Source organism: Tachysurus vachellii, chromosome 15 (assembly GCF_030014155.1).
Source record: "Tachysurus vachellii isolate PV-2020 chromosome 15, HZAU_Pvac_v1, whole genome shotgun sequence".
Taxonomy (NCBI): Eukaryota; Metazoa; Chordata; class Actinopteri; order Siluriformes; family Bagridae; genus Tachysurus; species Tachysurus vachellii.
In genome coordinates this window covers 7,036,105-7,052,674 of record NC_083474.1, presented here as the reverse complement: position 1 = coordinate 7,052,674, position 16,570 = coordinate 7,036,105, and the positions used below count along the sequence as shown (strand labels likewise).

The window sequence follows — 16,570 nt, the reverse complement described above, 5'->3', positions numbered from 1 at the left end:
GATTCTAAGGGCCCACGCATTTTTAGGGGCCCCCAGAGATAATTTTACTTGGCTTGTATGTTTGGTGCGAAATGGGTGTGATAGGGGGCCCAGTCTCATTTTCTTTCATAGGGCCCAAAGTGGCGCCCCGTAAGGAAGTTCTACAAAAGTATGTGTCTGAGGCCAAAGTATTAAACAAACAGTAGACTAAATAATAGAGCTCCAATCCCAACTGTATGGAGGGACATGAGATGTGACTTGTGAACATTTCTGGTTCAATTAGAATAGCTTTTTAAAAAATGTATATCTTTCAATCACAATTACAAAAAATTGTGATATTCACTTAAGCATAATTTTTTGCCTAGAAAAGATGTTTAAAAAAAATCAAAAATAAAAGGAAATAGGTAGCAAGGAGAAGGTTACGGTGAGCATGTGATGCAAGTTCTATTAACATCAGAAGGAAAACAGTAGTGTATGACAGGGCTGGATGTTCTCATTGTTTATTCTCAGAGTATTGTCTTATTATTATATCAAACAACATATCGTCGCTGTCAGGCGGAATCCTCGTATCTCCAAAACCGTTATTTTTCAGGAAATTACCTTATCTGCAGTGCACAGGGTTTAGTCCGCGTTGCAGTGGATTGTCTTGCGCTAAATTCCTGTCCTCAGACGAGCACCAGAACTAGCGGGGGTCAAGATTTTTTTTTCTTTGAGCCCAGTGTTTTGAAGACATTTACCTCAAAAGACGTGTTGATTCGTTGAGACTCTTATTAAGGAGAAATATGCCGCGAAGCTCTCCCGCGGAGTGAAGAAGAGGTGGACAGTTGAAGTGTCCAATGGAGTTATGAGATTTGCGCTCAAGCTATTTTCAAGACTTTAGATTGGTTAATAACTTGTAAAAATAACAGTCCCACGTGGGGACTGACCAATAGCATCGATATATGAAAAAATATGAAATTGACAAAATTTGATTTTGACAAAAAATTTCAGTGTTTGGTTTTTATAGAAAAATTCTGCCATATACACACACATCTGTCATAAAGCAACACGTACTGATTTACTTCATGTTTATCAGGCTGAGCTGTTTTTCTGCCACCGTATGGTGAGTAGCATTTACAGTATGCATATGAACATTTCCTTGAACATCGGTGTTGGTAAAATATTTAAAGGATCAAGCCGAATCAGGCTGAATCAAGTCAGAAACTGGCATATTCAGAGAATTTAAAATACAAAGAAAGCAAACTGGTCAAAACTAGGAAGATAATATGAAGCCACCTCAAACTGCAAGTAGAAAAAAAGCCAAAATGTTACAAGAAACTGAAAAGCAAAGAGTTTATTGAATACACTGAGCTGACTGAGCGAAGAGAACAAAGAGGTGTGTTAGAGTTCAGGGAAATGTGAGCCTTGTCAGCCAAGTCAGCACAGTTTGTAAAGTCAGTAAAGTAAAATCAGGAAAGTTGGTAAAGTCAGTAAATTTAGTAAAGACAGTAAAGTAAATGTGGTAAAGTAAATAAAGTCAGTAAGTCTAGTAAGTGGAGTAAAGTCAGTAATTATAATTAGTGGTTAGTAAAGTAAATGGAAAGTAAATAAAGTTAGTAAAGATAATAAAGTGAAATTAAAGTCAGTAAGGTTAAGGAGTAATTGGTACCTGAATGGAGAACTGAGTGTAGAATGAGTAGAATTCGTGCAGTGCGATTCTGAATCTCATGTTCAGGAGTTGAACAAACATAACATTACATTACAGCAATGACACGTAAGGCATGTGAAACTCATGAGACGTAAAGTTCACAACGTAACATGCAGGGTAAGACATTTTGTAAACAAAAAAACAAAAAAAACGTGTGTGTGTGAGAGAGAGAGAGAGAGAGACAAAGAGAGAGAGAGAGAGAGAGAGAGAGAGAGAGAGAGAGAGAGAGAGTGTGTGAGATGCTTTATTTATCTACATAGTGACAAAACCCTATAAACCACACTCTCTTCCATGATAAGTTCCCAGGCTGTCACACCCTGTGGTCTAGGAGATGCTCCTATATAGATGCAGTCTTCCATCCTGGCGAAATAAAACATAATCAGCCTGAAAAAAAGCTACTGAGAATGTTGCCACTGCAACCCTTCACTTTATAGACTGAAACATGAGCTTTGCTGTTTTGGTGAAGTTGTATTTCGGTGCTGTGAGCAGATAGAAGTGTCTTAGGGGATAATTACAGTATGACTGCATCGTATCCTAAAATCATCAAATCAACACTTTCCTACAGATTCGGTTTTACTTCCAGATGAAGATGCAACAAAGAGCTATGGAGTGTGTGGCTGGATGCGGGAATAAGGCTCAGGGAGGTAAAAATATAAGACTTGGGTAAAAGCCAGATGGCTCCTGGGACGATTTCTGGGTGAAGGTTCAGGTTAATTTAGTACTTGAATGCTGTATGTCTAAGAGTTTTTTTTGTTGTTGTTGTTTTGTCCTTAAAGCAAGCAAGGACATTAAAAGCAACACGTGCGTTGAAAAGCTGCAACATGGCAGTCCTTGTCAGCTTAAAAAAGCAAGGACAAAGAACTGAGGGAGGTTACACTAAAAAAATGAATTATTAAAGGACTGTGCATGTAAAAATGTATTTAAAAAAACATTAGCAAACTTACACTTTTGAGTTGTTTTTTTATTTAATTTTATTTCTTTATTTCTTTATTCGTTTATTTGTATTTATTTTTTTAATATGATTTTTGATTTCAACTTCAAAGCTGTTTTTCTCTAAAATATGTTATTCTAAGTAACCTATTTACACCTCCGCTGCTAAAAGCACTTTATCAGAGCATGTGACAGCTTTCCTATGTATTTAATCATCATTAGGCAACATCTCCGTACATGAAAATATCCTCAATCAGGTGTATTTATTAAATATATTTTGTTAGAAGCTCACAGGAAATTAAATAGAAGGTTATTAAACCTATTTCTAGTCATACTTATTTTAAGCTATAAATGTTCTTGTATGATTAGCAGATCGTTTTTGCTTCTTTTTCGAAATAAAATTGCAGAAAATGATCAAAAATTATCTGCCAGTAGAGCAAGAAATGAGTATATTGAAGATATTTGCACTCTCTAAGATGGCATATGAATAAAAAAACCCTGTCAGAGTGCTCTTCTGATCTAAAAAGCATATGATGTAGTGAACATGTCAGGAATATTTAGTAGAAAAGCACCTCTACAGTTGACATAGAAAGTCGTAACGTTTAACCCTTTCTATAAGTATATTAGCGTTCCATGTTGGCAACAAAATTGAAATCGACTTATCAGACATTTTCAATCAGCATAAAGAATTGAATTGTTTTATCACCGAAAGTCTGATGAGTCAGGGTGCTAAGATGTTTTAACTCTGTTGGTGTAACCTTACACAGAATTTTAGTGGTTGAAGATAATAGCTTCATATTTAAGACCCTTATGAACAAGTGCTCGGGGAATCTCGGAAAGCAGAAATGGGTTTGATATTCATGAGTCTTTAATCACCACTGTGTGACTGTGACATGACAAAGAAATTCAGCGCTGCACTTGGACAACACGAACAGACCAAATTCCAATTTTGAGCCTCTTGTAAAAAGGGTTAATGAAAAATAGTAAAAAAAAATAAAATAAATATAAACAAAAGTGGGGGGGCACGGTGGCTTAGTGGTTAGCACGTTCGCCTCACACCTCCAGGGTTGAGGGTTCGATTCCCTCCTCCGCCTAGTGTGTGTGGAGTTTGCATGTTCTCCCCGTGCCTCGGGGGTTTCCTCCGGGTACTCCGGTTTCCTCCCCCGGTCCAAAGACATGCATGGTAGGTTGTTTGGCATCTCTGGAAAATTGTCCGTAGTGTGTGATTGTGTGAGTGAATGAGAGTGTGTGTGTGTGCCCTGCGATGGGTTGGCACTCCGTCCAGGGTGTATCCTGCCTTGATGCCCGATGACGCCTGAGATAGGCACAGGCTCCCCGTGACCCGAGGTAATTCGAATAAGAGGTAGAAAATGAGCGAGTGAGAGAGTGAATGAGAATCAAAAGCGCCATCAACAGATCATCATATTGCAAGGTGAATGTTGAGACATAGACACATTCATAGGCTTATATTGGGTTTATTGTAATTCTATAATGATTCAACATCAAGAGGCAGGGTAGTGCAGTGGTGGCTCAAGTGGTTAAGGCTCTGGGTTGTTGATCAGAAATGTGGGGTTTAAGCCCTAGCACTACCACTGTTGGGCCCTTGAACAAGGCCCTTAGCCCTTTCTGCTCCAGGGGAGCTGCATCATTACTGACCCTGCGCTCTGACCCCAAACAGAAATCCCAAGAAAATGTCACATCTGTGCTCTTTGATGTTATGTGTTCATTTTTTATTTTTTGAATGCCTCTTCTTGTCTCGTCTCGTCTTCTGTTCAACTACGAGAACAAAAAAGCGACATGGCACGTTACATCCTGTGCACAGTTATTCTTGGCAAAAAATACCCCAATTTACAGCACGTGCCACTGAATCAGTCTCCAAACCAAATTAGTGCTCTTTGTTTAGGGTCTTATATCAGGATGTGAATTGCATAAACTGACAGCTCATTGCGTGCCTGTCTTTATCCCTGCTGCGTCTTACGGTAAAGCTCGTTTCTTTTAGGCCTTTTAGCATGCGAAAATGTTAATAAGTTATAATGCAGTGTTGTGTGTAGATTAGAATAATCAGAGGATGTGTTGTGTGTAAACATTAATGCAGAGCACAGCTGGCATCATCCACCTCCTTTAATGGTTCGGCACTAAATTATGCAAAAAAGTCACCTGTCAGGGACGACCGGTGCCACACAGCCGAGGTTGGTTTGCTACACTGGATTACGTCAAAGCATGAAAGCTCGATATCACGGAAGCTGTAACGAGGATTAATGAATTAAGCACACGAATGTCAGAACACTTTGTGAGGATACTGTTAGAATTTTCGGAGAAGGAACCTGAGGCACTCTCGACCTCTGAGCTTAATTTAGGGAAGAGATTGCTAAAGAAACTACAAAATATGTGGTGGTTCTCGCAGCTACTGATGATTTGGCAAAGAGTCACATGGTTAAATTCTTGGAGGTGTTGATTCATTTTCTATAACAGTAGTTTAAGCAGCATGTTAACACACTCGCTCTAATACATCGTTGTTGTTGGTTTTTTAACATTAACTTCCACAGGAGATTGTATTGCATACAAACGGATTATATATTGGTATTTTGATATATACTGAAATAATAATGTTATTAAAAGGTCGTCTCCAGTGTCATAAGAGTCAGACATGTTCCAATATGGAAAGTCCCTCCCTCTATCCTTCTGTTCTGTAGTGCTTATTCTACACAGGAAGCCTAGAGTCTATCCTAGGGGACCTTGGGCACGCGGCAGGGGACACCATGGGAAGGGTATCAACCCACACAGGGTGCAATCTCTCTCTCACACACAACAGAGAAGTTAGAGAAGCCAATCATCCTTTGGTCAAAGAGAGGAAACTGGAGTAACCTGAAGCACGAGGAGAACATACTGTGCAACTATACAGCATACAACTCCACACACACAGGACAGAGGCAGGAATCAAACCCCCAACTCTCCAAGTGCAAGACAAACCTGCTAACCAGGCTGTATTTCTTTGTTTTATTTTTTTTGAGAGAGAGAAAATAAAGAATCACAGGATTTGGCTGTGGATTTTTGGATATTTAACTAATATATGGATCCTGAAGTGCTTTAACATTATCGGTTCAGGCAGATAAATCATCTCGTTTATCATGTTCGGTATTGAGCTGACACACTGACTGACTGACTGGCTGACAGATGTGTACAGGATGTAATGAAAGTTTAATAGCTTCTGATATGTCAAACAGTGGGGAAAAAAAACAGAAGCAGAAAAAATACGTGTGAATGATTTCCTCCAATTCCCTTCTGAATTGAATAAATCTAGTCCAGTTATTTCAACAGGTTTACACAAGTCATGGTCTTGGTGTGTTTTGTAAGTTTATTTTTTTGGTCTGTCTTGTTGTTCAGAGAAACCCAGTACAGAAAGAAACAGTGATAAATGGTGTGATTACAGCTTCTCTATCATTGACTGTGTGGCATTACAGATTAGCACTAGCCTCTGAAACGGCTGCTGGAAATGCAGCTTTGTTATTTTCACCCACACACTTTGAAAATGTCACCAGTCGTGCATCGAATGGTGCCAAAAGCACGCGTTACAAGACGTTTAGCAATCAGAGAGTTGAGCGCTGGCATTGTGATCGAGCTTTCAGGAACCATTAGGAAATGAATGATCAATACAGAGACAGCAGGCATGAAGCTCTTTCAGGAAAGTCGGTTTGAAAGGCGTCACATGCTCCAGGGCCGCTGTGTGCTAGCAAAAGGTCTTACGACCCTTCCTTCCTGTAAAAGCTGAAATGCACTGTTCCATTTGCCATTTTACTCTTTTTTTAAGTTCAAGTACAACTTTTTAAAGTTTTTCTTCTCAAATCCAGAACATTATCATTCTACTGACACTTGGTCATATATTTGGCTTTGGTAGTTTCATGGTGTCTTGATGAAGCTGAGTGGACAAGCGGTAGGGAGCTGTACTCTGTGCACTGACCTCTTGGAAGGAAGCATTTCACTATTTTCACTTTAATATATATATACAACAAATTTAAGGTATCTATTCTTATATATTAATGACTGACCACGTGTTCTGTCAGTGTTCATGTGGGTTTCGTCAAGTTCTCACTTTTTTGATTTCTGACTTATTTTTCAGTAAGTTCCTTAAATACTCCCTTATTTTTTACTTCATTCAGTTTGTCCTGAACAGACTTTTAGAATCATGACTATCAAAATAAAAATGTCTCCTCTTCATTTCAATTGACATGTTTTTAGTCACCATTTTACATGACTGCAACTACAGTTTACACAACATGGAGGCTTTCTGTGACTGTACAAAGCAGGTGAAATGAGGCATTTACAATTTCTGATTGGATGTCAAGTCAAGTCAAGTCAAGTCAAGAAGCTTTTATTGTCATTTCAACCATATATAGCTGTTGCAGTACATAGCGAAATGAGACAAGGTTTCTCCAGGATCAAGGTGCTACATAAAACAAAGACTTGGTAAAAAACTTAGTAGGTAGTTCTAGCCACATAAAGTGCAACTGTGCAACCTGGTGCAAACAGTGCAGGACAAGACAGACAAGACAGTGCAGGACAAAAGACAGTGCAGACAAAAAGTTACAAGACAATACAAAAAGTACAAAAAATACAATACACAAAAGACAATAAACAGTAAACAGAAACAGCGCCGACCGACCAGTGTAAATACTGTATGTGAATACTGAATGTTCAAACAATATTTCGTGCAGTAACATTAGAATGAACACAATTTCTTAGCAGCAGGTCCTTGGGATAATATATAGAATTGTGCAAAAGACAGCAAATGACTAAAATATTGTATAGTATGTGCAAAACAGCTGAAATGTTGGACAGTGTTGGTATGTCTGTTGCTAAGCTACTTGCCATAACATTCTACCACTATATCGTTTCACGTTGTAGATATCCGGCATTGCTATGTGTTTTAACACTGCAAAACATTCGAAGCAAGGTTTCATTACCCCTGGGTGAATAACCTGGGGTTAAATGCAATGATATGTTGCATCATTAAAGCTAAGTTCTTGGACAAATACTAAAAAATACACCATAATTCACTGGAAAAGCAAGCAGATTTTGTATCATTTGCTCAGCTTCACAGATTCATAGCTATGTGATTTTTTTTTATGCTGTGTGCACATAAAGCTTCTGCAGTAACACAAAGTTGCCATCAGTCTTGTTTGCATGCAGGGAAAAGGCAAGTTTAAGGAAAGTTTTGGAGTTTTTCTCGTAAAGCTTGTCTAGACATCTAGATTCTTTTACAGAATGTGTTTTTATCTCCTGTGCATCTCAATCAATTGAAAATTCCACCAAAACTGAAAAACGAGAAATTTAGCATTTAGCATATTATATTTTGACTGTGGTGCAGCATCTCAGACGTTTTGCCGTGTTCATTTATAATGGTGTCTGATTACAAACTGAATTGATGAGGCTGATTTCCACTTGATCAAAGTGTGACGCTCACTGTGCGAGGAAATCACACTCGGCTAGCAACGTTTTAGACATCAGAAGCCAGTGTTTTTTGTTTTTTTTTACCACTGTGTTTGTGCGACTGGCTTCTTACCCAGTGTGATCTTTGCAAGCAAATAGACAAGGGAAGATTAGAACGTTGTAGGCGGCAGAGAAAGCTGTAGTTACAGGAAATTGAATATTTTTTTAAAAAACAAATCCAAAACTTGAGATACAGTAATAGCTGTAATTATCAGGGAAAAAACCTGAATGATATGTTATATATATATATATATATATATATATATATATATATATATATATATATATATATATATATATATATATATAAAAAAAACAGGTCAAAGCCAGATAAATTCACTCAAGGCTTGATAAATGACCAGTATCTACTGAATCAATAACCAAGCCGTAAGTACTGAATCGAATGCAATAGGTACTTGAATCAAATGCAATAACTGCTAAATTGAATGCTTTAATCACTGACTCAAATGCAGCAAGCATTGTTTCAAATACAGTAAATACTAAATTGAATGCAGGAAGTATTGAATCGAAATCAGTAAGCACCGAATCAAATGCAATTGGTACTGAATCGAACACAATAAATACTGAACCGAATGCAATAGGCACTGAATTGAATGCAGAAAGTGCTAAATCTAATGCAGTATATAAATTATAATGTCTGATATTGTGTACTGTAACAACACTTGCACTTGTGACATGCACGTCTCCTGATAACTAACGGAGCACATTAAATGCTCACTGCATGTGAATCAGGCTAAGATCCTGACATGCCAGACATTTTCCGTTCGCATCTTGACATCTTGATCAACTCTTTCTACTGAAGGAGCAGAACTTGCGTAATATATTTGCCCTTGGCTGTTGCTTTCTACCCCAATCAGATTTGAAACAGTGAGAAGTCTCTCGTTGTACAACATCTACTTCATCCAGAGCTACTTGTTTGCTTATGTTGTATTAATTCCTACAGCAAACAAGACCAAACCACTCTCATTTTCTGAGATTCACACCAGGCCTGCCCTTGCCCTGAGGGCACTGCACTGGCTGCAAGGAGAGCAGATGGGCACTGAGCTCTGACGCTGGCCATTTCCCGTCTGTCCTCAGCTACTGTAATGACAGTGCCCATACTTTAATTAGTCACTGCAGCAGCGATGTAGAATGGGAGCAGTAAAGAATGATTTTCTGGCCTTCAGAGCATTGCCTCACTCAGGTTTGAACCAGCCGAAAATCGACACAAATTTTTATTTCCCCCATAAATTCACTGTCTGTCTTGTGCTTAATGCTTAATAAACACTAAGTTATTGATAGCTTTTTGTGGCGGCTGAGGTAAATAAAGTCCAGTAACGCAATATCACAAGTAAGTAGAATCCCATGGAGCTTTTTATTCGTCTTTCCCTTATGGCAAAGTGAAAGAATATCAGAGCGAGTGACAAAAAAAAAAGAAAGAAAAAAGAAATTAAACAAATCTCATACTAACCCATATATCATGGTATACTGTAATTTGTTATGTATTTGCTTTATTTTCATTTCATTAAAGCTTACTTACACCCAGGCATTTGATCTAAGCACAGCTTTTATTAAAAGAGTTCCCCTTTTTACTCTGGCTGAAACATCAACACAGTAAGACAGCTAATTTATCTGGGGACGTCACGAAGAAGCCATAGAGAAGAGGCAGAGAAATGAGTTCAGTTTGGGAGGAGTCAGTGCTGCTGAACAGAACGCATCTTGACAGCGCTCTCATCTCTATTCCTGATCTCATGCTAATTAACACTGAGATCTGGCTTCCAGAAGGGAAGCACGAGGACCATGTGATGCTCGCATGCCCCTGGTAGTACATGATGCAACGCAGGGCATATATGTTTGAAGCTAATGCCAACCAGAAACCTGGAGGCTCTTTCTCTATCTGTCTGATCCGCAAATAGGTGTATAAATACTGCAGCAGGTGATAAACATAATGAATATAACATCGTGTTGTTGTTGTTGTTGTTGTTGTTGTTTTAACTTTGAAACCCGAAGCATTTTTTCTGACATCTTTGTCAGGAGATCAAATTCCAGATCTTATTCAGAGACATGTTGACAGTGAGGAATGATGCCTCAATTTCTCTTGACTTTAAGGATCTGAGTAAACATGCTTTTTTAAAATAATCAGGCTTTATAGTTCTTATAGTCTAAACTGAGCTCTACACATTTCAAAAACATAGTGGAATTGTTTTTTTTTTTTGAAAATAGATCAAATCTATTTAAATCACAATAAAATCGTCTACGTATTGTTGCATAACTACGGAAGTCTGGAGGCCGTGTATTACTATTATTATTATTATTATTATTATTATTATTATTATTATTATTATTATTATTATTATATACACTGCTCAAAAAAATAAAGGAAACACTGAAGCAACACATCCTAGAACTGAATGAATGAAATAGTCTTATTAAATACTTTGTTCTTTACATAGTTGAATGTACTGACAACAAAATCACAAAAATTATCAATGAAAATCAAATTTATTAACCATGGAGGTCTGGATTTGGAGTCACACTCAAAATTGAAGGGGAAAAACACACTACAGGCTGATTCAACTTTGATGTAATGTCCTTAAAACAAGTCAAAATGAGGCTCAGTAGTGTGTGTGGCCTCCACGTGCCTGTATGACTTTCCTACAATGCCTGGGCATGCTCTTGATGAGGTGGCGGATGGTCTCCTGTGGTATCTCCTCCCAGACCTGGACTAAAGCATCCGCCATCTCCTGGACAGTCTGTGGTGCAACATGGCGTTGGTGGATGGAGCAAGACATGATGTCCCAGATGTGCTCAATTGGATTCAGGTCTGGGGAACGGGCGGGCCAGTCCATAGCATCAATGCCTTTGTCTTGCAGGAACTGCTGACACACTCCAGCCACATGAGGTCTAGCATTGTCTTGCATTAGGAGGAACCCAGGGCCAATCGCACTGGCATATGGTCTCACAAGGGGTCTGAGGATCTCATCTCGGTGCCTAATGTTCTCCACGGCGTTCTCCACGGCTTTCTCCACGGTGTCTCCAGACTCTGTCACGTCTGTCACATGTGCTCAGTGTGAACCTGCTTTCATCTGTGAAGAGCACAGGGCGCCAGTGGTGAATTTGCCAATCTTGGTGTTCTCAGGCAAATGCCAAACGTCCTACACGGTGTTGGGCTGTAACCACAACCCCCACCTCTGAGGATCTCATCTCAGTACCTAATGTTCTCCATGGCGTTCTCCACGGCTTTCTCCACAGCTTTCTCCACGGCTTTCTCCACGGTGTCTCCAGACTCTGTCACATCTGTCACATGTGCTCAGTGTGAACCTGCTTTCATCTGTGAAGAGCACAGGGTGCCAGTGGCGAATTTTCCAATCTTGGTGTTCTCAGGCAAATGCCAAACGTCCTGCCCGGTGTTGGGCTGTAAGCAAAACACCCACCTGTGGACATCGGGCCCTCATACCACCCTCATGGAGTCTGTTTCTGACCGTTTGAGCAGACACATGCACATTTGTGGCCTGCTAGAGGTAATTTTGCAGGGCTCTGGCAGTGCTCCTCCTGTTCCTCCTTGCACAAAGGTAGAGGTAGTGGTCCTGCTGCTGGGTTGTTGCCCTCCTACGGCCTCCTTCACGTCTCCTGATGTACTGTCCTGTCTCCTGGTAGCGCCTCCATGCTCCGGACACTACGCTGACAGACACAGCAAACCTTCTTGCCACAGCTCGCATTGATGTGCCATCCTGGATGAGCTGCACTACCTGAGCCACTTGTGTGGGTTGTAGACTCCGTCTCATGATACCACTAGAGTGAAAGCACCGCCAGCAAAACTTCAGCCAGAAAGCATAGGAACTGAGAAGTGGTCTGTGGTCACCACCTGCAGAACCACTCCTTTATTGGGGTGTCTTGCTAATTGCCTATAATTTCCACCTTTTTTTTTTTTTTTTTTTTTTAAATTTCACAAGATCTCAACATTACAAGATTTGGCATAATAACGTTGTAGAGCAAAAGCGCAATAACGCAACATCATGGATGCAAAAACATTAGCTTTTACTTTGATCAGGGAAATCTGTCAGTGATTGACTTCGAAATAATTGTCCAACACTTAAGAAGGAGCCACATACACCATGATCTACACCAGAACGAGGGGCGAGGATTTCTCAGGATACAATTACAGCATGTCACGAGAAACCTGTTATTTGTAATGTTACGTTTATAAGAAAATTAAATCCTGATCATGAACTATTGTTATGTCGGGACAATTAGGACTTCAGTACATAACCATGGTCTTAACTGAGTCTTATTCACTGTAAATGAAATTTTACTCAAGATGCTGAGACTTTTGCATTTGGTTGTAAATTACAGGTTCCTGTGTGGAAATACTAGTAACACAATGCAGACAAATATGTGAATGTAGTGCACAGGGTATAATGAATTTGCCAGGTTATAACTTGCAAGGCAATATTTAATAATTATTGTTGTCCGTTATAATACATTCATTTTTAATGTCTGCAGTTTTTCACATAAATTGTCAACAGAAGCGAATAAAAAGAGACTTGATCAGATGAAGCCCTTTTGATGATGTCAGGTAATGACTGCTGAAATGGAGGCAGTGTACAGTGTGCAAGTTTAAAGAAGAAAACAAACAAACCATCCATAATTCCAAAATCTATAATCCAAGAACAGGCTGAGGTCAAGGGATTAGCAAATGTCAACAATGGGGCAAAATCCAAAGTGTGGGTGTGTATGCGATTGTGTACAGGTGTGTGTGTTTGTACTGTATACAGGTGTGTGTTTGTGGTTGTGTACAGCTGAATGCATGATTGTGTACAGGTGTATGTGATTGTGTACAGGTGTGTGTTTTTGTATACAGGCCTGTGTTTATGGTTGTGTACAGCTGAATGCATGATTGTGTACAGGTGTATGTGATTGTGTACAGATGTTTGTGATTGTGAATGGGTGTGTATGTGATTGTATATGGGTGTGTATGTGATTGCGTACAGGTGTGTGTGATTGTGTAGTGGTGTGTATGCGATTGTGTACAGGTGTGTGTGATTGTGTACAGGTGTGTGTGATTGTGTACAGGTGTGTATGTGATTGTGTGCAGGTGTATGTGATTGTGTACAGGTGTGTGTGATTGTGTACAGGTGTGTGATTGTGTACAGGTGTGTGTGATTGTGTACAGGTGTGTGTGTCACTATGTGATTGTGTACACGTGTGTGTGATTGTGAACAGGAGCGTGTGTGATTGTGTACGGGTGTACACAATCACATACACACCCATATACACAATTGTGTACTTGCTTTTAAATAAACGTATTTACTCATAAAATCAGATTATTATTATTATTATTATTATTATTATTATTATTATTATTATTATTATTATTATTATTATTGCCAATTATTGCCACCACTAATAATGCAAACAATTTGGCATTCTTAAAAAAAAAAATCTAGTTTCATTTTGTTTATTTTAATGGACACAAGCAGCGCACAGTCGTGCACATGGATCTATTCAAAGTCGAAACATTTTTGGTCTGAAAGATAAAACTCTCCAGTTTTATGAGAAACTAAAAATGCAATTTTGCTTCAGAAATTTGCCAGTAAATGTCTCTTTCTGAATACATGATAACATCAGCAATGTTGCTGAAATGAGATTTTTTTAAAAAGTGGGGTCAGCTACAGCATGTAAGTGGTGGCTTTGTGGTAAACTGAGTGTCCCTGTACAATCGCCTGATGCTCTTACACACTGACTGTCACATCCTCTCCCCTCTATTAAGTTTAGTTGCTTGGATACCAGCTGCTATTTTTCCCAAAGTTGAGGAATCATGTTTCTGCTTAAAAAATGATTTTCACGAAAAAGAGAAACTGATGGAATTTGAATATATTTGATTGATTTCAATAGTAAAAGGACTAAAGCCCTAGTTATGAGAACTGCTACAGTGTAGGCTAAAACAAGTAAGCTCTAATTTTTCATGAATATGAAAAGGGTTTGAACAGCAAATCCATCCATCCATCCATCCATCCATCCATCCATCCATTTTCTGTAGCACTTATCTTACACATGTCCACAGGGAGCCTGGAGTCTATCTCAGAGAGCACAAGGGAGGGGACAATTTGTACAGGTACCAACTCAACACAGGGTATAATCACACACATTCACATTTAGAGATGCCAGTCAGCCTAGCAGACATGTCATTGGACTAACGGTGCAAATTGGAGTACCTGGAGGAAATCCCAGCAGCATGGAGCAAACTCTGAGCACTCAGACAAAAGACAGGAATCGAACCTCCAACCTTGGAGGTGCAAGTTAAAGGTACTAACCTCTAAGCTGTTGTACCCATTGTGAAAATGTCTTGGAAAATGGACATATTGACATCATATTCTGGTTTTATTACAAGAAAATGACATCCAACAAGGTAACACATTTGCCTTGCACCTCCAGGGTTGGGGGTTTGATTCTTAACTCTCAACTGAAGTTTCAGGGGATTCCTCTGGGTACACTGGTTGCCTTCTTCAGTCCAAAGACAGAAGTGCCCCAAGATGTGCCCCAAGTCCCCTGGAATAGACTCCAGGCATCCTGTGAGCCGGTATAAAATGAGTGCTACAGAAAATGGTTGAATGGATGGATGGATGGATGGATAGATGGATGGATGGATGAATGGATAGTTGTATAGATGGATGGACGGATGGATGGATGGATGGTGGAACATCCACCAAAACTCAGTGACAAGGTAACCGGACAGGATCACATGTCAACATGAGAATGTTGTAGAATGTTGTAGTTCAATAAATGTAGTTTTTTGTTTCCCTTGAACACTTGATGTTCAAGCTGTTCTAGGGATGCAGTGTAATACTCTTAAGCCTGGATGTAAAATAATTCAAATCTATGAAAACCCAAGCATCAGCAAAACAGCCACCTCAGAGCGCAGCACCGCCGGCCACATTTGGTTTTTATTCATTTTTTTTTTATTTGGCAGATTCGAGAGCAGATGCAGCTGCACAGAAAATCGACCACGCTGTCATCGGCGGAGTCGTCGCTGTGGTTGTCTTCGCCATGCTCTGTCTGCTCATCGTTTTGGGACGCTACTTTGCCAGACATAAAGGTACACCAGGCGCACAATTTATTGTGCAAAGTTTGTATTTTAGTTTTTTTTATACACACACGCACGCACACATAAATATATATATATATATATATAAAACTGCTTTCATATGTCTCTATCATAGGTACCTACTTTACCCATGAAGCCAAAGGAGCAGACGATGCAGCAGACGCCGACACAGCCATCATCAATGCCGAGGGAGGGCAAACCAACACGGATGACAAAAAGGAATATTATATCTAACTCTGACTCTGTGTGTCTCTCCTGCTGGACTAGAAGTACGAGTTCTGTCGGGTTTGGAAGAAAGGGGGAGGGAACGGGGGGAGGGTTTTTGTGGGGGTTTACGGGTTATGGTTATCAGACTGCATTTAGACAACGAAGAAGAGAGAAGAGGGAAAGAAAGAGGAGCAAACGCTGCCATCGAGACTGAAGAGGTGTAGGATGGAGGGCTCACATTTTCGAAACAAGCTTCACTATCCGACACCTCCCAGCCGCCTCCCGCCGGTGCCAGTTTGGTTCAGTTTTTTTCAACATTCGTGGAAAAAAAAAGAAAAAAAATATTCGTGCCTTGTTCTATTTATTTCAAAAGCACCTACTTCTTGTTCCAGCACCCACGACTTGCCGGCATACTGCTGGCTCTCTTAGCAGGCCCAATCAGTCCACGCTTCTCCGACGCCCGCACACCAAACACACACTCCAGCGCTCACGCTGTTCCGCCAGTTAAACAGAACAAACGCTAATACAAATGATGCCATTCAGCCTCACAAGAACTGTTTACATCTTTTTAATGGGTCGGTTCCAAGTGATTTATTAGTTATTCTTTTTTTCTTGAACCTCTCCCCCCAACAAACACCCCACTTCCCCCACATATTAGATTTTTAAGGTGGGTGATCTTGTGACAAACCTGAGCTGAAATCAGTTTTTTGTGCTCTTGCATTATTTAATAGCTCTTCTGTATGTGCAAATAACCTGCTCGTGCTAGTGTTCATTCATTTTTTACTCTGTGTCGTAAAAACGCCCAGCGAGTGGTTTAATGATAATTACAATCACACATTAAAACGAATGCCAAAGCAAATAGTGAACTAACCATGGATTGGATGGATAGCCCTCATATCAAACAAAAGCAGAGATGCCAACAGTGCCAAAAAGAAAAAATCATAGCAGGCAAAATTCAGAATTTGACCACAAACTCCCTAACCTAGTGTATGTTTGTGTAAACCAGGGCAGGTTTTATTTTATTTTTTTAGATGTGTGCCAAGCAACAGTGAGAAAACAAGGCTTTGTGTTTTGCAACAGAAGAAAAGCGTTCACATGCCGTCTGGAGAACTGGGGTTCAAATCCCGACTCCAAAGAGAGAAAAATCTCTGTGTTGTCTGGAAGGGAGGGACAAA

General features: G+C 39.7%; 1 protein-coding gene across 2 annotated transcripts in view; it reads left to right on the top strand.

Moving 5' to 3' along the window:
• The window catches only part of cadm1b (cell adhesion molecule 1b), a 180,354-nt gene extending 164,932 nt beyond the window's left edge, over window positions 1-15,422 (top strand). For both annotated transcript variants that reach the window (XM_060888143.1, XM_060888142.1), the window contains 2 exons: window positions 15,054-15,179; window positions 15,304-15,422. In XM_060888143.1, the coding sequence (XP_060744126.1) occupies window positions 15,054-15,179; window positions 15,304-15,422 (245 nt within the window). The remainder of the gene's footprint in view (window positions 1-15,053; window positions 15,180-15,303) is intronic.
• Window positions 15,423-16,570: the final 1,148 nt, after the last annotated feature.